This window comes from Trachurus trachurus (assembly GCF_905171665.1).
Source record: "Trachurus trachurus genome assembly, chromosome: 18".
Classification (NCBI taxonomy): Eukaryota; Metazoa; Chordata; class Actinopteri; order Carangiformes; family Carangidae; genus Trachurus; species Trachurus trachurus.
Window position 1 is genome coordinate 22,413,249 of NC_139909.1, and position 20,681 is coordinate 22,433,929.

The 20,681-nt window shown below is 42.7% G+C and overlaps 2 protein-coding genes across 3 annotated transcripts in view; one reads left to right on the top strand and one right to left on the bottom strand.

Moving 5' to 3' along the window:
- The window catches only part of LOC311001683 (RAS guanyl-releasing protein 2-like), a 51,138-nt gene extending 43,353 nt beyond the window's left edge, over positions 1–7,785 (bottom strand). For both annotated transcript variants that reach the window (XM_083992799.1, XM_083992798.1), the window contains exon 1: positions 7,264–7,785. The gene's annotated coding sequence lies outside the window, so the exon portion shown is untranslated. The remainder of the gene's footprint in view (positions 1–7,263) is intronic.
- A 2,076-nt stretch (positions 7,786–9,861) lies between these two features.
- alpk1 (alpha-kinase 1) lies at positions 9,862–20,033 on the top strand (the record flags this gene model as incomplete). Its single annotated transcript, XM_083993117.1, has 13 exons — positions 9,862–10,103; positions 12,108–12,262; positions 12,355–12,553; positions 13,931–13,990; positions 14,088–14,174; positions 14,257–14,333; positions 14,432–14,527; positions 15,006–15,110; positions 15,697–17,464; positions 18,542–18,689; positions 18,770–18,932; positions 19,515–19,701; positions 19,837–20,033. The coding sequence occupies exons 1-13, from the start codon at positions 9,986–9,988 to the stop codon at positions 20,031–20,033; spliced, it is 3,360 nt and encodes a 1,119-aa protein (XP_083849243.1). The 5' UTR covers positions 9,862–9,985.
- Between the last annotated feature and the right edge of the window lie 648 nt (positions 20,034–20,681).

Here is a 20,681-nt window from a genome sequence, read left to right on the forward strand (position 1 = left end):
TGTGTAAAGCCCTTTGAGACAACTGTAAAAATGGGTTGTGCAAATAAACATGCCTTCCCTTGCCTTTAGTTGCTTTGTTGCAAATAAGTGAGAGGGGACCTATTTCTATGAAGGTTATTTTTGACTGGAGGCCAACAGTCACACACTAACAGGATGACAATGAGCGTATTAATATTCAGGTGTGATATGCATTTGGTTGATTAGTGGCCTCACACCAATCGTAATGGCGATGCTTGCGTTTCTAAAAATGACAGATCTGCAGATTCGCGCCTTGTTGCTTCCTGTCAAAGAGGCTTTATTTTCTTGCCTGCCCATTCCCTGCTGTTCCTCCATTTTACCGTGAATTTCACCGTCATTTCACAGGAAAAATAACCAGCAAAAAGTTTGTTTTCAATCCTTTCATCATCTCCGGCAGCCTCACAAGTCAAACAGCTTCGGATTCAAATCCAATTTGGTGGCACACAGTGTAAAATGCAGTTTTGTGTCTTGTGCAGACACACAGTCTTGCATGGTGAATAATCTGATTACTTTTACAAACTGTCCAAAATGATTATCATACTAAATTTAACCTCAGGTTCAGAAGTGAGGACCAGTCATCCTGACTTTGGAGTTTATCTTATCTTTCAGTCGTTGTGGCTAGAATTACAAAACTGCAAAAACACCTACAAACACCACTTTTTCACAGCGTACACACCCCACCCTTATCTCTAACCCAACAACCCCCCCCCAGTTTGTTTCAGGAAGTTGTAGCAAGGGTGCTGCATGATGGGACTGATATACTTCTCCAGAGGGGCCTACAGAGCGGCTGGTGGCAGGCTCTATTTACAGCCTGCAGGGTACTGAGAGCAGGAAGGGAAACATTTCCTTTTCCCTGGACACGCAGAATGCCACATCGGTGGGGGGGCACCGGCTGCAAACTGAGATTAGCAGTTACAGTTACTCCTTCGGGGTGGGGGGGTTGGGGGGGGGGGGGGGGGGGGTGATGGGAGAACAGGAGATAAAGAGAAAAACTGGGAGGCAGAAGGAGAGCGTACTCTACCTCACTTCGGCTCAGTCAAATATGGAAAGAGATTGTTGGCTGAAGAGTCAAGGATGGGGGGGGGGGGGGGTACATAGGGAGGGTTAGTCATTTTCATGCAACCGATCCGTCTCAAAACAAACCAAGTCCTACTAACACTGTGCACACAGACGAGGCAAGCAGCACTGTTTCATGAGCTTGAAACAACAGACGGAACTCGAGGGAGAAAAATATGCAGATTTCACAATGTCTTGCCGGGACACAGCAGCTGCCAGAGTGTTATGTTTTATTATGTCGTCCAGAACCACCCACCCCCCCCCCCCCCCCCCCTCTGAAAAAAGTCATACATCCTGTTCCACATCTGGCACGCTCTCATATCTCACATCTCAACTTTCTGACTTCAAATGAGAAGTTGTAATGTGTGAAACAGAAAGGGCCGTGCTGCAGCAGATCCCATGTGCTGTTACGATACCGGCCTCCTGCCCACCCCCTCCAGAAGAACACAACAATGTATCATTGTGTCACACTGTTTTTACTGCTTTGTTTTCAGGCTTCCTGCTCAAACTACTGTCTTTTTACCAGATGTGAAAGTTTTCAGCACAACAAATACCGGAAGGGTGTGTTAGTAGTATGCGTATGTGTAAAATGTGGTGAGTGCAGTCTTGTTACAAATCGTCTTTAATGCGGTGGATTCTTTAAGTGCAATAAGTAGTCAGCAGTATAAGAAAGAAATTTATCGTACATATTTCTGCCACTACACAAGAGTGTTACCTCACTTTGTCAGTTATTGCCTTGACAATCGCACAACTCGCTGTGCGATGAGTGAAGGCCGAGGACACATGGTGTATTGTGTAAAAAAAAAAAAAAAAAGCAGACGTGATAGATCGTCTTTTGCAATAGCACATTAGGGTCTTTCTCAGTGAACACCCAGGAAATTTCTGCCAACCGTCCATTGCTTTCTGAACCTGCCACGGTCAGAGTTCACATTCTGCCATTCTGTGTTATGCTGAAGTCAGGAATCTCATTTCCTGTTGTTACAAAGTGTTTCATTTATCACGGGCAAATTCCTTGAAATGACTGTGTGGTAATCTGAAATATTGCTCTTTACCAGAAGAGTGTATTATCTGACATTAGTTTTGGGGACAAACAGCCCATTTGTGGGAAGATTTGTAGTGATAATGCTGTTTTGTTTTTGAACATGCATGCACAGTAGCCTGCAGTAGTAAAGCACCCAGTAAACTTTAATTTGGCCTATTTAATTTAGCTAGCAGATTGTATTGCCTGACAGAGCCCATAATACTGTAGGAGTATAATCAGGTTGTGCAGAAATATTTCCTCTGACTCTTCACATACTGAATAGAGAATATCAACTTTTGCCCTTGAACAGACGCTACAGACTTCCTTCTTTCAAATGAAATAAATTCAAACATTCTTTTGTATATCAGTCCATCTTACTGCTAGAACTACTAAACTACAATTAAGTGCAATGAATCCAGGGTCATGGATCTACACAACTTGATTCATGAGGTTGTATGAAAGAGAATGTGTTGTTTACCTTTGTATAATGTTGTAGGCCCCATGTCATGCAGATCAGTAATCATGTGGTGTGTCAGTAGGAGGTGGTATGTTGTATTTGTCCTTGTGAATGGGCCTTTGTTATTTTTGATTGTGTCCTAAGTGTTATGTTCATTATTTTGTTGTTAAATGAGCAGCCCAGGGATGCAAAAAGAATTTCAGTCCAACTGACAATAAGGAAATTATCTTATCTTAAGTTTGATATTTTGAGAAATCTGTTATCATTAGCTTTCAAGATGCTTGTTGGCAGTTTCTTGTGAGTTTTCTTTTGATAGAGCCAAGCTAGTAATCTCCCCTTCTTTCCTGGCTTTATGCTAAGCAATTAGCTAAATTCTACTGTCTCTCGCTGCAGATTTTCCTTTAAAGCTGGAAACAAAGGGGAAGCTAAAGCTAAATTTAACCAGTTATGTTAGGATCTAATGTAGCTATTTTTTGTTGTGTTTTTGAAATTGAGACTGATATCTTTGTGGGCTCCTCTCTCATGCTAAGCTAAGCTAACCAGCAGCTGGTTTCAGCATTTGTACATACTGTACTGTAGGCTAAACACAGAAGTGAAACCAATCTTCTTATCTTGCAGGAAAGCCAATATCAAGTCAGTCAAGCAACTTCAATTGCAGTTAGTTAAAAAATAACATGGGATGAAGTCAACAGAAGGAAATGTAATTCACATCAAAGACCCAAATTAATACGTTTTGTGTTAATTAAGAATTCAAGATAGCGATTCCAAGTGCAAATGTAGACAATCTGATTTGCCTGGAGGCCAGACCAGAGACCACCCTCCCCTCAGATGCATGGATGTAGGCTACAGACAAAACATAAACCCACAGCTTCTGGTTAGGCTGTCATATGATATGATTCCTTAATTTTTTTTTTACAAAAACAACCTTTCTAGGAATTATCTGAGGCTCGCAGAACAGGGCACATGTCGTACATTTGCTGACAATTTGCTCTTTGCGCAGTGTTTTATCTGTTTCGTTTCCTCCTGCCTGTCAGAGTTGCTCTCACTGAGCTGGGTGGTGGTGGTTTTATACATCAGTCTTTCTCAACTGCCTTCATGTTATGTGTGAATGTGTATGGGGGTTTCGCATTCACCCAGCTGGCCTCTTCATTACCGCGGCGGGCGTTTTAACCGCGTTAGCTCTGGCTAGTTCCTGTTTATGTCGAATTTCCTCCCTAAAACAGCTCGCATCCCTGAGGAGACCACAAACCCAATAATTTCCTGTCATCACAATGCACCATTCATTATGCAAATAAAGAGCGTGAAAGATTATAGACTGCAAATAGACTGAGTTATCAAAACAAAGGTGGAGGAATGAATACAATTTTTTTTTTCTTGACGCTGCAGGTGCAGGATACCGCATGCACATCTTTTCAATTCCCTCCCGTTCTGAAAGTGAGGCACACCCAACACCTGTTGCACAGAGAGATCAGTCGACCGAACTGAAACCTAATCACAGTTGAGCAATCACTATCACTGCTAATTCACTGCCTTTAGTAATCAGGAGCTAAGATGCAGCACCAGTGAGTTTCGATCCGTTCTCCCACCAGGCTCATCTAGTCTTGTGTCTCTCTCTCTGACTGATTTGATTCCACCCGCAGCTTGATTTACAGCTCTCTATCCCTGTGTCACCTCCTCTCTTCTGCATTCAAGCTCTGAGAGGAGCTGAATGCATTGACTTATGGCTTCCCTGCCTTCTTGAAGGGATGATGATATAAGATGAGACACAGAGAGAGTCATTTCAGTAATTCCTGGAGAAAGTTTACTTTTTGCAGTTTGTATAAAGCTTCATGGTACAATAAGACACAATCCAGTTCCCACACAGAGATGTCACAGTCATGTCATGTCAGGGTCTCAGTATTACTATCATATAAGTTACTGTAAGTTGCTGTGTATCTTAATGGGAAACTATGCAAGTCAAGTCGCTTCTCCTCCTTGTTGCTAACCCTCCTCTCGGCCATGTGCATTTGTTTTCAACAAAGCCGGCGAGAAATCAATCCATGAAGCGGTAGAAAACGTTATTTATCATCTACAAAGTTACGATGTGTATATTTGTGTAGTATTATCTGTTATAAACAAGAGATTACTGGATACCGGGTCGGAGGCTCTGATCTTACAAGGTTGGTTCTAAGCCAAGAGACGCTGGATGGAAGGCAGAGAGCCTCCATTCTCCCTGGAACAAAAGTCATTCATTTAACCATCACATTTACTCCAAAGCTGTTTAATTTAGGTAAAAACAAATGTGGCATTCTTAAGAAAAAAAGCCTGCATAGTTCCTCTTTAAGGTTCTTTTTTCTGGTGTTAAATCAGCTATAAATAGGCACACTGCAAATAATTGCACAGTTCTGATTTTTGTCACTGCCACAGTTTAAATGAATGACTCCAAACACACTCGGTGTGAATGCGACCTGGCAGGGAAGCAGGGAGTGTGTGAGAGGATGATACACGTAATTAGGAGTGTATAGCATGGGGGCTCTTGGGAGGGGGGGGGGGGGGGGGGGGGGGGTAGATGGGATTAGCCAATGAAAAATGAGATAGTGAAGGCAGACAGAGGCAGAAAGTGCACTGGACCGTGCACCCCGATGATGGCGAACATCCAGCACACGTGTCTGAGCCGCCCGCTCTCTGTAATTATTTTCTTCTTTGCTTGATTTTCCTCTCGTGTAGATCGATTTTTTGGTTCCCCTCCTCCTCGCTCTATCCTTCTGCTCCGCTTGGTAGTTTATTCCTTCCTCTGCTCCTCCTCCCCATCCTCCTCTCCCTCCCTCCCTCCTCTCACATTTGTTGCTGTTGGTCTTTTGGCATAAAGCAGCAGCCCCTTCACAACAGATCCAATTATGGCTGGCTTTCCTGATAAGTGCAACGCTGCTGCAGGTTGAGGTGGCTGGAAGTAATGCTAAATATCAAGGGTTGGCCACTCCAAAAGGCCTGAAGTAATTGCACTGCGGCAGCAGAGGAGAGAGAGAGGAGGAACAGAGACAAAGAAGGTTTTTTTTTTCTTAAATCTCTTATGTTTGATTTCACCACTATTCTGTAGGTGCTATACCTTTCAAGTCAAGCACCACTTCACTTGTTGGGTATGTGAGATCACAGGGGCTCTGGTTTACTTTGAGGCGCCCGATGATCAAATATGCCAGCGTCTGATTAAATGGACTCCAGACTAATTGTTTTTATCGATTTGCACCTCGGTGACAGATTTGTATGAGTGGGCATGCACTGTGCATATGGTGGCTGATGCTGATGATGACTTCCTCATTTGCATTCCCTGAATCAGATGCCGGCCTGGATGAGCAGCAGCACACAAAAGCGAGCTTGTCCAACATTCAAATAGGAGCAGTTAATCAGCGACATGCCTCGCTGGAAAACACCGAAGTGACTTTTTCAGTTTCCTCCCTCAACTGCAGCTGCTATAAGACTTTCAGATGTCCAGACGGGCTGTCAGTCAAGGCTTACAAAGTCAAATCCCACGGCTCTGACACCAAAACATGTCAGCAGTGGGGGGAGAGAGAAGGGGAAAAAAAGCTGCAGAGCAAAGTAATCAGCAGCCCCGGCATTCAAAGAAGCCTCCTAATCCCTGTCATTCTCATGGTGGTGGATGTTAGTGGTGGTGGTGGTAGGGGAGGGGGGGTGGGGGGGTTGGAAATAACCTTGAACCACATCAGCCTGTTGAGGAAAACAGCTAATGAGGGCGCTGATTGAATGAAGCCTGACTTCTCCCCTTGTTCAATTCAGCAGCCGAGGCTGAATCACAATAAGCAGCGAAGGTTATATAGTCTCGCCGTTAGGGGGGTGAGGGGGGATGAGCTCTCATCAACACACAGGTGTTCAGCGGTAATTAGCCGAGCCGCCACGGGGTCCAGGTCTGATTCTGACGGACACCCCTGAGTCATGAAAGATGGATCACACACCGGGGGGGGAGGCATCGGTTCAAATTGAGCCTCTGCATAACTTTGCATGACTACAGACTTTTTTGTTTACCACCCCCCCACCCCACCCTTACCCCTTCATCAGTCAAAGCAGGATAAAGATTCTGCCACTCCCTCTGTCTAATTTTAGGAGTAGGCGTTCCTCCATCCTCTCCTCTGCTCCACGATGCTCCTCCTCCCTCAGAGACACTGTTCACTCCACTTGTGCATGAAGCAGGTTTTTACCTCAGTGCTGCTGCAGCACTATTCACCTGAGGATGCATAGTAGCTATGCTTATTATTCTACAGGGTGCATGTGACTTATCAATAAAAACCAATGTACTCTTGCATTCATTTGGGTTTTTTCTATGAGCTGAGTGATGACATCATCAACGCTGCTCAACTCTAAGGATGCAACACGTCCTCTTCAAGTCAGAGCACAACAGCTATAGGCTAGTTGTTGCTTATTACACAAAGTGCACAAAGCCTAATGAGTCAACGGTTGATGGTGCAAGCAGGGCAAGTCAATTCATGATCTCACCTGCTGCTGTTGCAATAACACACTGATGAAGATCAACAGACCAAGTGGTCATTTTGACACAAACCATAAAACACACAAACACACACACACACAGTCACAGTTGCAGACTTCCTCTATTTAAAAAAAAACCCACACACACTCAAGCCTGGTATTATAATGTGATCATGCGTAAGTGCAGCTCAGTGTTGCACCAGCATGCGAAGTAATGAGACACATGACATCTTACCTTCTTCAGAGTTTGAAGGGCCCCATGCTCTGAGACAGGAGGCGACACTGTGATCACAGTTGTTGGGAGTCAGTGAGTGAGTGAGTGAGTGAGTGAGTGAGCGCCGAGATGAGACTTCGTTTACATCACCAGCATCGCCGAACTCATAACGCCTGTTTGTGTTCGGTCACCAAGTGTGGAGGAGAAGAGGAGCAGCTCCTGTGGCGAAGGGGGCGTCAATGATCGAACCCCACGAGAAGTCATCAAAGAGGAGAAACCCTCGGTTCCTTCTTCGGAGTTAAAGCAGGCGCTTCCACCTTCCACCACCAGCCCCCCCTGCCTCGATCCCCTGCCTGGATGAGCTATGCGGGTATTTTTAACGGCACATTAACCCTACAACGCGTTCGAGTCCTCTCTCGTGGCGCAAAGTTGAGGATGTGGTGGTGTGCGGTGTGTGTGGTGTGTGTATGTGTGCATGTGTGTGTGCGCGCTGGATTTGCAGCTGATCCCAGTCATCTGGTCGCAGCTGGAGCCGCGCGCGCCAGCCCCCTTCTTCTGTTTCGCCGTTCCAGCTGTGCGTCTCTCTCTCTCACACACACACACACACACACACACACACACACACACACACACACACACACACACAGTTACACTGCAGAGCCACAGTCCCGCCTATTGGTCGCATCACAGCAACACCACCGCACCACGCTCCCTATCTCGGTCCACATGCTTCGCTTTGTTGTTGTGCACGCGCGGGGCCACATAGGCTATACGCACTATTAGGCACCAGCAGCGGTCCATCAGATCACTGGGCTGCAGGCTGTGGCATATCTGCGCGACCTGTCAATCAACATCCTCCCCCCGGTGGGATGGATGAGATATGTGAAACTTTTAACTTTGTTTTAACGTGCTTTTAATATAAGTAAGGAAACAAGAGACACAGTGCTGCTGCAGTGTTAAAGGGATAGTAGCATTCTTTTTAAAGTGGGGTTGTATGATCTACAAATAGCCCCTAAGTACTTTAATTACAGTAGAAGACTCTCTACACTCCTCCCGTTAGCAACGCCAGCCCATAGCCCTGCCCAGAGATTTACAACATACAGTGTTGTGAACAGACCCAAAGAAACAGCCTATTTTCACGGCCTAAAAGAGGTTTTACCTGAAAAAAAAATACACAGTTAAAAACTGCGTTTTTCCTGCGCTTTGAAGGGCTGGAAAAAATTGTATCATAGCGAACAATGGAACTGTGTATTTTTTTTTCAGAAAAAACCTCTTTTAGGCCGTTTCTTTGGGTCTGTTCACAACACTGTAGCCTATGTTGTAAATCTCTGGGCAGGGCTATTATGGGCTGGCATTGCTAACGGGAAGAGTGCAGAGAGTCTTCTACTGCAATTAAAGTAGGCTACTTAGGGGCTATAGATCATACAACCCCACTTTTAAAAAAAATGCTACTATCCCTTTAAAGGGGAATACATTTATTGATGTGTTCATAAATCTCTATATAAAGCAGTGTCAGTACCAGCTTGGACAAGTCTAACTTAATTTTCACTATGAATTGATGTAAATGTGAAAGGAAAGTCCTGGTCGTGTTGTAGCCTAAAATAAACGACGGGGTTTATTATAAATGGCTGATTTAAGCACTAATAATAATCGTAGTAATAAGTCATATGGTTTGTTGTGGCTTTGATAGGCGTGAGGTTTTTCTATTGGTAAAACTCACCCGTGTCAGATCCAGGCGACTTCACTCAAATTGAAAGTGTCAAAATTTCCGACAGCGCCTGAAGGCAGCACCGCGTAGTCCTTCCCTTACCAGGAAGACGAGGAAGACCAAAAGACAAGTAGGTTGTGTTGTTGATTTAGCGCCGTGTATTAAGTTAGAATCTAAGTCCGTGTATTAAACAATGGTGATAAACTGTTGAAGTTAGTTAGAGTCCAAAACATAGATAAACATGTCTGTTACAGGTCTGCTGGAGTGGGATTACCTGTCTGTGTTTTGGTTTTGCCTTTCACGTTTTCAAATAAGGCTACATGTCAGTCTATGAAGAAATAATAGCGTCCTACACCATAGTATAGATCATTTGTCATCATTAGATTGAAAGTAAACATCTACACTAACTTTTCCTATTAATCTGAAAATATAATGCATAATATCACAACATGACACAGCTCCAGTGTGCAATTATCTCGTGTAGTTTCTTTTATGTATATATTTATTTTACTATATAGCCTCTTTTTAATTTATTAGTGTTTCTTTTTTTATCAGTCAGAGCCACAGAAACGTAATTTCATTCATGCATTCAGAGCAAGGTGTATGTTCAATGAATGACAAATAAGGTCTATATCTATCTATCTATCTATCTATCTATCTATCTATCTATCTATCTATCTACTATTTCTGATTGCATTAACTGGAAGTAACCTAAGAATAAAGTGTTGTATATTGTAGACACATACTCTGATAAAGGTGTGATGTCCATGTATTTGGAGCTCAGTTGGCTGAGGGATCATTGTTTGTTTTTGTCTCATGTTTTATGTTCATTTCTTATGGTTGATTTGAGATTTGAGTTGATTGTTGTGTGATTTGAAACTTCCTGACGGGGCAATCCTTTCTCAACAGCGCCCTGGACATTCCACGGGTTTTCCCTCCTCTTGAATAACTCTAATACGGGAACTGAGGTGAAGAGGTCGAGAAAAAAGCAGGACTTCATTTCATTCCAGCCAACGCAACAGCTGTTTCAGCAGAATGGGCAGTCAGGAGGTGGGGGATTTACTGGAGGATTGCCTCAGAGCAGCCAAGGCAGCGGCTCAGCAGTACACCCAGCCCACTGAGGAACAGAGGCTCAGGCACTGCAGCTGCAGAGGTCAGACACAAGATGGTAGTGTTCGGTCAGTTTTGACTCAGGATTGGGATTTGGGAGGATCAGAGATTTGTGTTGAGAATTAGGGACGAAGGCGCTGTTTACTAATTGTCTGTAAATCCAACATGAAGTTGGATTGAATCTGACAGAATTTCCTTATGTGTAACTTTTCTGGTGTTCATTCATTGTAAATCATCTTCTCAACTTAAGCATAGCATATTCCTTTACCATCCAAGTGGCCACATGTAACATGTGAAAGGTTGACCATTTAAGACATTTATATAAACTTAATAAGAATCCCAAAATAGCCCTGAAGCAAATCCACAACTCGAATTACTGCAAAATGTTTCTGCACATTATCAGTTCCCTATTATTAAAAGCTCTGCTTCCATTATTTATCAAATTAAGCTGTCAAATAAGGAGATACAACCACCAACTGGGAACTGGGAGTAGAACCAATAATGTCAAGTGGTTTGTGCTGGAGGATGAAATTTGAAATGAGACGCGTCCATACGACACATGTACAGTGAGTTAACTGCGTCTTTTCAGATTTGAATCTGTCAGAGATGCATGACCCATATTCATTTCCACATCCAGAGGAAGAAATGTGGAAATACAGAATTTTACAAATACATTTCTTAAGAGATATAAAAGTATTATACAGTGGGTATATATTTTACACCATGAACAGACCTGCTCAGGGAGGTAGAGCAGGTCTGTTAAGTTTCACTTACTGTAGTTAAAGGTCACATACCCTACAGGTACAGTAGTAGAGTATAGATGTCATCTGACTGTGTCAGCTGACTGAGTGGAGGACATGATGGCTGCCTGCCGTGAGGCATGTGTCAGTGTTAGACTTCATCAGCAACATTTCCCACACTAGTTCCCCATGCTGCAGCAGTCCATCCTGTTCACATCACCTGTTTTGCTGGTGGGACTTTCCAGTGTAACATAATAACCATTGATAATAATAACTTTATCCATATTGCACTTTTCAAAACAAGTTTTACAAAAACTGAAATGTTGCCAAACGTCCGACATTTTGCTACATTTTGCTTTCACAGTTTGTCTGTCAGTGTTTCACAGAGACTTCATATACACATTATGGTATCAGAGGAGTGACTGAGAGGTTGCTATGGCAATTTGATGGGGTTGCCTGACGATAGACGGATCTCAGGCTGAGGCAGAACGCAGAGAAAAAGACGATTTTCTGCCTCAGTGCTGGTCTCACATTTGGGCTGATTGTGATAAAACAGAAGCTCCTGTCAAAAAAAGAAGCAATAAGCAAGAGAAGTTAATATTTTGGAAACCCTCGTGATCCATCCACATCCACGATGCACTTCTGCCTTTCTTGGGAAATCTGCTCCAAATTTTGTATTGGAGTCAATGAGGAGTCAATGGGGAGCAGGAAGGGACCTGGCTGCACTCAGAGACTCGCAGTTTAGAATCTGAGTGCAGCCTCTGCTTATGAGCACATTGTCTACAACTGTGGAACAAATCATGTGTGTAGAGTGTAATTTGTGGCCAGTGGCAGCAGGGAAAGAGAGACATTTCAGACAGTTTCAGACAACTTCTCCCACTCCAGCCTGAACATACTGTCCAAAACACACACATTCATCTCAACATTTCTCCAGAAATGATTATGATCATGAACAATGATTGATCAAAACTATAAAACCTACAAAAATGTGACTTTTGTCTACATTTTAAAGCTTAAATCAAGTCTCTGGATGAAAGTGTGCTAAAGCAGTAGTAAATTCCCAGAAGTCTTGGAGCACAGCCCTGTGGCACTGATAACAACAGTAATTTGGATGGATTTCCTAATGTAACACTTTCTTACATTGATTTACATAAAATCATTCTCTCCTTAAAATAATGCTAAACAAGTTTTTGCCCATTTTATCTGGGACTTTTACCTCAAGGCATTTTATGTCTGTTGATCTCTGCTCTGCCACACACTTCTGTTTGACTTTAAATATTCCTCCTACTTACTCTTATTTCCCGTAGAGTCGCTGTGTGCTGAACTGGCTTCTCTCCTGGAAGAGGCTGTGGAGATGAAGTGGCCCTTCGTGCCAGAGAAGTGGCAGTACAAGCTCTCAGTCAGCGCCAACGACAAAACTAACCTCAGTGACCTCATCAAGAAGCACTTGCCACAGCTACTGGTAATAATGACAGAGCTGAGTGACCAGTGTTATTTCCCCCGGTTGTTATTGGTCTTGCCGGTTTTACTTTAATATGTTTCCTCTCTTGTCAGGCTGTGTTAAAGGCTTCCATTGTGGCTCAGGAAGCAGCCACAGCGCTGGCAGTGGTCTTCCTAGTGGACCGTTTCCTCTACTGGACGGACGAGTCCAGCCGGCTGCTTATGATCACCAAGCTGCTTCACAGACGCCATCCCGACACCCCCGTGGCCCCCCAGCTGGTCATACGACAGGCCAGGGTCTACCTCAACTCTGGTACAGTGTGGTGGAAGGGTGGGGTTGCTAAGGTTATAGGACTGGTGATCACACTACTTCTAGATTATTTTGTGTATGGTGATGCAGAGTTGGATAAAAATACGGTATATACATATATTTAAAGCAGAAGTGAGTGATATATTTGTGTTAATATAAGTCTTAAATAGTTATATCTTCCGACAGCAATCACTTACATAGAGTGTTTGGACTGAAACACGGGTCTGTCAGTCACTCTGCTCTGCTCTGAGCCGAAGAGAAAACATTTATCGTATCCTACAGTTTTTATCCAATGAGGAGAGAGAACGGCATGCAGGGCTGTGTGTGCAGCCAAGGAACGCCGTGAATGTGGTGACGTAGCGACGAGGACTGTTATGGTGCGTTCAAGGAAACTCGTATTTTTCCGACCGTGAAGTGGTACCAGTTCGATCTGGTACGAGTTCACCGGTCGGAAGTTACGAGTGGCCGTTATAGTGACTTTCACCGGTAAAACAGGTCAGAAAAACACGAGTGGGTTGCCTGGAACACTACAAAGTCGTAAGTTGTGACTTGAAGCTGTAATTTACGATTTCAAAAGCCTGCCTGGAACGCAGCATTAGCGAAAACGACCGGATCACTCACTTCTGCTTTAAATATATATACACATACATATATTTTATTTTTTATTTTTTGTGCACTGCTCTTCTTAACCAATTTTTATAGTTGTTTCTTGGCCTCTATGACATATAAATAAATATTCTGTTTTCTCTTATATGCAAGTTACAATGCCATGCAGCGCTGCATGGCATTGTTATCTGTATTCTTATTTCTCATTTTTTACTGATATACATAACTGCTGCTAGCACTCTGGCCTCTCCTGTATTTATGCAGGTTGCTATCTGTTTTCTTAATGTTGTAACTGCTGCTATTACTAGGGCTGACCCAAAAAAATTGAAGCTTCGAAGCTTCGTTCGTTGCCATGGTAATCGATCATGAAGTCCGTGAACGATTGTTTTTTTATTCTTCCTTTTTTCCTTTTTGACACCGGTTCTCATCGGCAATTGTTACATTACAATGAATAGGCTTCTTGGCATCCTGGAAACCTGCCTGATTTTGGAGATATGCAGTGTTTGTTTGCCATTACTTTCATTATTTCCGCTACGATCGCGCACCCCCCTCCCCCCCGTCAGATGTTACGATCGCGCACCCCCCCGGCTGTCCAAGCTTTGATTAAAATCGATTTTATGTCCGCGAAGCTTCGATTATCAAAATATGGTAATCGGGTCAGCCCTAGCTATTACTATGTCTTTTTTACACTTACGCAGCTATCTATCTATCTATCTATCTATCTATCTATCTATCTATCTATCTATCTATCTATCTATCTATCTATCTATATAGGTAAACTGCAGAAGGCAGAGTACATCCTGAGCAATCTGATTAATACTTGTGGAGCTACAGGTAAAGTTTTGTATGTTTTTTTTTATTGAATTGAATGATCGATTACTCTGCGTAACATAAGATACATTTATAGCAGATGTTTATCTCTAATACATAGGTTGCTGGGTGTACCAATGTGAAAGCGACAGGGCTCTTGTGCAGGCTGTGAGCGTTCAAGTACGGGGAATGATTTTGCAAAAGTTAGGTAAGAACTTTTTTTTCCTGCATTAAAAAATCTCTTAAATCTATATAAGTGTCTTCCTCACCATCCTCTCGCTCTGTTTCAGGTCTGTGGTTAGAAGCTGCAGAGCTGATCTGGGCCTCTCTGGTCGGCTACTTCTCACTTCCCCAACCTGATAAAAAGGTAAGCCACAATATTTAGTCACAGTTGCCATTGCTCATGAACATGCAAAACACAATTTAGTTATAAACCTTTTTTCTGCATGTCTGTTAATTTTATAGGGCATTGGAACTTCTCTTGGAATACTGGCCAATGTATTGGTGTCTATGAATGATGAGGACTTCCACACTTTCAGGACTAATCCAGATATTGAATTGGTAATTATAGCTGACATAATAAGGCAATGCAAGGCAGGTTTGTTTTTATAGCCCATTTTTACAAACAGTTTGTCTCAAAGGGCTTTACACAGCATCATAACAACATCCTCTGCCCTTAGACCTTAAATCATGAGGAAAAACTCCCAGAAACCCTGTGAAGTGATGCCGCACAGTGCCTTGATGTTAATATTTTTAGTTTAATGTATTAAAGAACAGACATGGCCAATGTTTCGACCAGGAGGTCTTCATCAGGGCTCAAGAACAAAGCAAAGTGACACAGTTTACTGTACTAGATGCAGGTGGGGAGTTGACAAGGTGGGTGTGCCCACAGTTGGGTTCGTTACTGTTAACATTGGGAGTGGACGTGGATCTGAGCCAATCTCCTTCAACCATGCACAAGAGTAAAATAAAATGAAAAGTTAATTAAATTAGTAGATTTTTCTTTTTCTTTAAGTCTTTTTTTTTTTTTTTCCTGCAGGCCTTACTTGGGGACGAGAGTCACCGTCTTCTCTCAGCAGCCCAGGCAGCAAAGATGGCAGTGGTCTACAGCCAGTATACTTCACTCTATGTGTTGACCAATGTGGTGAGTCATCTGCCCTACAAAGGCAAAGTGCAGTATCTGCATTTTTGCAGTTTTTTGGACCAATCAAAAGTGTGGCATATTCTCTTCAATCTGGTAGAATTTGATATTGGTACTGCTAAAATTTCCAGAGTTATTGGGCTTTTTATTTTGCTGTCCATCCAAAAAAGCACTGTGAAACCAAGGCAAAGTGCAGTATCTGCAAAGAGTACTGTACTCCCTACATTCTATAATTTACTCTATAATTCCATTGGCGTAAAACCAAGGAAAAGTGCAGTATCTGTAGCTAATACCAAGCCAAAGTGCAGTATCTGCCATAAAATGGTCAAAATTGGTCAGAAAGACAAACTACAAAATACATTTAATTCAGTCCACCTTTATCTAATCAATTATAGACTTGGTAGTTATTCATAATTTGATGCTTAAACCTGACAATGAAAAACACAAAAAGCTGTTTTTCTCAGTTTGGCATTTTTACAGATACTGCACTCTCTCTAGCTTGACTCATGGTTGCTAGGTGGAATGGGCCATGATGGAATTGATGCAATAGAAATTTCTCATGACCCTCTCTTCTTTTTTTTCCCTCAAGGCCACTCAAGGTACCTGCCTGTTATCGTACAGTTTCTCAGTGGAGTGCCCTGACTCTCAGAGACGGTCTTTCCTGCTCCTGGCTAAAGAGGCGTTTGCGATCGGCTTGCTCACCAAAGCGGAGGGCGAGCAGGTCACCAGCCAGCAGGAGCTTCACACCTTCCTCAAAGCCGCCTACTCGCTGACCGTCGCTCGCAAATGGCTCGGTGATCCTCAGGAGGTGGTGGCGCAGGCGACACGGGCCTGCCAGAAAGCTTTAGCCCATTTCTATGATTTCTGTCATGCAGAAAACCAAGACAAAGACAGCCTCTGTGCTGAGATCATGCAACTGGTTGCCCAAGTCAAGAATCTGTTGCGGGTGGAGCCTTTCCTTAATTCGGACAAGGGGTCATTTATTCCTGACAGCTACAGACACATTGAAGATGTGACAGTCAATTTTACTCCAGACAGTTTCTCCAAAGTGATGCAGAAATTCAAGAAGTACCATGCGTCGCTGTGTGATATCCCCAGCTCGCACTGTAAAGCACCCAAAGACAAGGTAGATGGAGCTAGGCTGTGTATAACTGCACTGGGGACAACCGTCGGTACACTCAACACAGCGTGTAACACCGAGGCCTGCAAAGTGTCAAAAGACGCACCGCTGGAAGAGGAACCACAGCACAGAGGTTCAAATACACCTGCTGTGAATCCAGAGCTGTGTAGCACTCTAGGAAGCACAGATGCCCTCGGATCATCATGGGAGAAGTTCTCCTTGAGTGGTTCAGGCTCTTCTTGGCCCAGCGCAGGGAGCGGTGCCACTAAAGTTGGAGAAAATGCGACGAATCAGAGCTGCATGCCCACTGAACTTGATGATGAAGAGTCAGACAGCATGCTTCGATTCACTGGTAAAAACAAGAAGCAAGATTTGCGTGGTTTTCACTCTGCGGCCAGCTCCCATACAGTCCCACGATCTGCAGCACCTGCTACTTCCTCTTCTAATGTGAGCAGTGATTCAGAAAAGTTTGAAGTGATACAAGCTGGGATAGAAACAGAGGGCACTGAGGAGGGATGGACTGATCTGACTGAACTGGGAGCCCCAGTTGCTGATGGAGCACCACAGTCTTTATCCCAGCTAACTCTCAGAACGTCCTCCAGCTCCCTCGCCAGCAGTTTCAGTTCCCAATCGTCATGGGAGAAAACCTCAGCTGACCTTAACTCCCCCACAACCCAAAAACCAAAGTCATCCAACCTGCCAAAAGCAGGAAACAGCCAAAGCAGTGAATCGTCAGAGTCGGACAGGAGTTTCTTCCCGTCAAAAGCATTAAATCCTGACCCCAGCGGAGCAGCTTGTGATCTCACGTCCAGAAAACTCCCATCTGGATGGGAATCCAAAGCTTCGTCCAAGAAACAACCTCCAGAGCGCCTCAATGCCAATGCAAATAATACCACTGAGGTCGACTCTGAATCTGTGAAACCTGCTACCCCACAACAAAACCTTTTCCAGTGTGCCCCCACTGAAACCTCCTCAGAGAGCTCATTTGAGATGCTGGAGCAGGATCAAAGTGAACACCAACAGAGTGAAGTCTCCTCTGCAGAAAAAGAGAGGAAGAAGAACCCCTCATGCTACAGCTGCCTAAAGCACAGCGCTGTAGGGAGTAGAGAGCAGCAGTATTTGTTGTCACAGACGGATTACCAAGCCTTGCTGGCTGGAATCTGTCATGACTGTCTGCTGCAAAGGTTGCACAGTGACATGGTACAATTCAAACTCAAGGAGCACAGAACGGCCTACAGTGAGTATGACATGTCGAAATGTGTTTTCAGCATGTCGGTATAGTGACAGCATGGCTTCAGATGCCGACCTTTTGTCAACTTCTAGACCTTGAAGTTGACATTTTTGGGTTTTAGCCATGATAGCTTAATGTCTTGACAGTTATCAGATAGATTACCATCAGACTGGCATTTACCGGTAACTTTGATTACTTGCTTTATATTGATCTGATCATAAAAAGATATGCATTGGAACAAAATTTTGAGGAATTCCCAGAATTCTCCAAAGATGAATCTTAAAGACTTTTCGGTAACACTTTATTTATAACCATACTTATGAGTTATAATGCAGTTATAGCACTGTATAACTATAGTTATAAACACTCATAAATGGTCAGAATGCTTTATAACAATAATCATAACACACTATAAAGCATTTTATCATGACTCATAAGGTCAGGTTTTATAATAATTGGTAGTAACTCACAATGCCCACATCGATAATGCATTATAAATATAGTTATAATGTGTTATAATTGTCTTATAAACGTGTATAACTATCATTATAAACACTCCATAAGGCTTTATAACAATAAGCATAACACATTTTATAATGGCTTATAATTGTCAAGTATTATAAAAGAGTTATAATGCTCTATAATGTGTTATGCTTATTGTTTCAATAACCTTATAATAATTTCTGAGCATGTATAATGATAGTTATACACATTTATAAGCCAGTTATAACACATTATAACTATATTTATCATGCATTTCGATGTGGGCATTGTCAGCGATTACTAACAATTATAACGTATTATACTGTAATACCTGATGTTATAAGTCATGATAAAATGCTTTATAACGTGTTGTGATTATTCCTATAAAGCATTATGAGATGATTTATGAGTATTTATAACTACAGTTATACAGTGCTATAATTGCATTATAACTTGTTATAAGTATGGTTATAATGAGTTATAGAGACAGGCATCAAATAAAGTGTAACCAACTTTTCCTTTAGTACCACCATGTTTAATGAATGGGTTCGCATGTCATTTGGTGTAATCCTGCTCATCTATAAATCTAATATCCACCAGGCGCTCTTCATTTGAAGTTCTCCAAGGCAAAAGGCTTGTGGACGGCAAGGGAGACCAGTGTTTACATTGGAGAGCCAATGGGGATGGAGGGCACGCAAAGAGCTGCCATATGGGTACAGTTCTTACACCAGGAGGAAAGGTTAAGCAGGTATGTAGCTACACATTGTGGGCACAACCTGAATATGGTGCCTTTAAGTCTCATTTTTGTCTCGGTCTTTACCTCCGTAGTTATGTGGGGAAGGATTATTTGGAGCCAAAGCAGATCCAGTTTCACCTGAAAGACGTGGAGAGACAGATGACAGCGCAGTACTATGTGACTGAATTTAACAAGCGTCTGTACGACAGAGACGTCATGGCTCAGATCTTCTTCATTCCCTCAGAAGCGCTGTTGGTGAGTTGCACAAAACCATTCCAGTGGTAGCATCATTTGTCTTTCAGTTATGAATCCTTCACCACATGAACAGTATAGTGACATGAAAAGTATAAACCATAAACCATCCATGAAAGATTTACAAATAACTCTTGAGTCCTTATGAAACCTTCACTGACTGTATTGTAAAGTGACATACAAAATAACATTTATAAGCTATGAACCATTGCAATAGAAAGCTGAATAGGGGTATTTTGTTCTTATATTTCCAGGTGCAATTAGGGGACTCTTATTTTGAAAAAGATCTCCATGTCATTATTCCATAGCAGTGTAACCTGATGTATTAATGCTGAGTCATGCCTCATGAAGCAGTTGAATGCATTACAAACATCTTATGAATGTGCTATGCACCCACCCATCAAGTAAAGTGTTACCTAGATGTCATATACAAATTCTGAATTTAAACCCTAGTAAGATTGTGGTGCACTGTTTATATTTTGGGTATTGACTGAACTAACCCTATAATAGCATATCATATACACATCATTTCAATCCCATTATAATATTATTGACCTCAAACTCTAAATTTGCTCTTGTCAACAGATCTTGAATGGAAATGAGATCGTGGGCTGTGTAACAGTGGAGCCCTACATGCTCGGAGACTTTGTCAAACTGACAAACAACACTTGGAAAAAGGACAAGAGTTTCCAGGCTACAAAGTACGGCCTCGCCTTTGGACACTTCACCTATCAGTTCTCTGACTTCCAGGACATTGTTGTAGACCTTCAAGGTGTGTATATGTGTTTGTTTGTGTGTGTGTGTGTGTTTCACAATATCTAAGAAAGTCTGTGGTGATCTTCCATAACTTGTGCATTCTGGTCACGTGGAAATGATGGTACCATCATCCTCCTTTCTTTTTCTACAGGATGGGTGACAGCTAATGGTAAAGGCCTGACCTACCTCACTGACCCCCAGATCCACTCCACCAAGGCCCCTGAAGGAAAAGGAAACTTTGCTGCCAGAGGAATCAGGTACTTCTTGGAGGAGCAACATGGACCAGACTGCAATGCCATTTGTCAGCTGCTCCATCTACCTCCAGTGGTCAGACATGCCGTTCCCTAGAACAGTGATATTCAACACAGCTACAGGTGATGGGGAAGCCGGCTGGAGAGCACCTCCTTTTTTATTTTAGGGGCACCGTCCTTACATGTGGAGCACGCGTTGCACTCAAAGTTTGTTCTGACTTTCTATCACAGGGAGTGCACAGCATAAGTATAAGTTCTTGAAATATGACTGAAGGCACGAGTGGAAGTGTGCACGTGCTGACAAGCCCGCATCAGTTGACTGACATAGCTAAAAAAAAAAAAAAAAAAAAAAAAAAGGAAGGAGAATCGGCCAAAGTCCTTGTTATCGGTTAACAGTTTGTGTCCAAACAAATATTATTTAGTTCCTAAAAATAATTTGGCATTGTTGAGCATCTGTGTCTGCAATAGTGACTGTTTGGCAGAGTTGGCTAATAAAATAGGACTCTTTTATGTCAATGGGTGTAGTGGCAGAAGCCTGCACAATGACCTTACCTTAGCAATGTCCATTACTGAGTCAGAATAAACTAACTACACTGTAAGAGACAAAATTTGTATTATATTTACTGTATAAGGCTGCACTGTGTTGTTTTGTAACATTTTTGGTTAGAGGTGTGCCACAGGGTTTTTTTAATGAACAAAATATGCCATGGTTAAAAAAAAAGGTTGAAAAACACTGGCCTAGAAA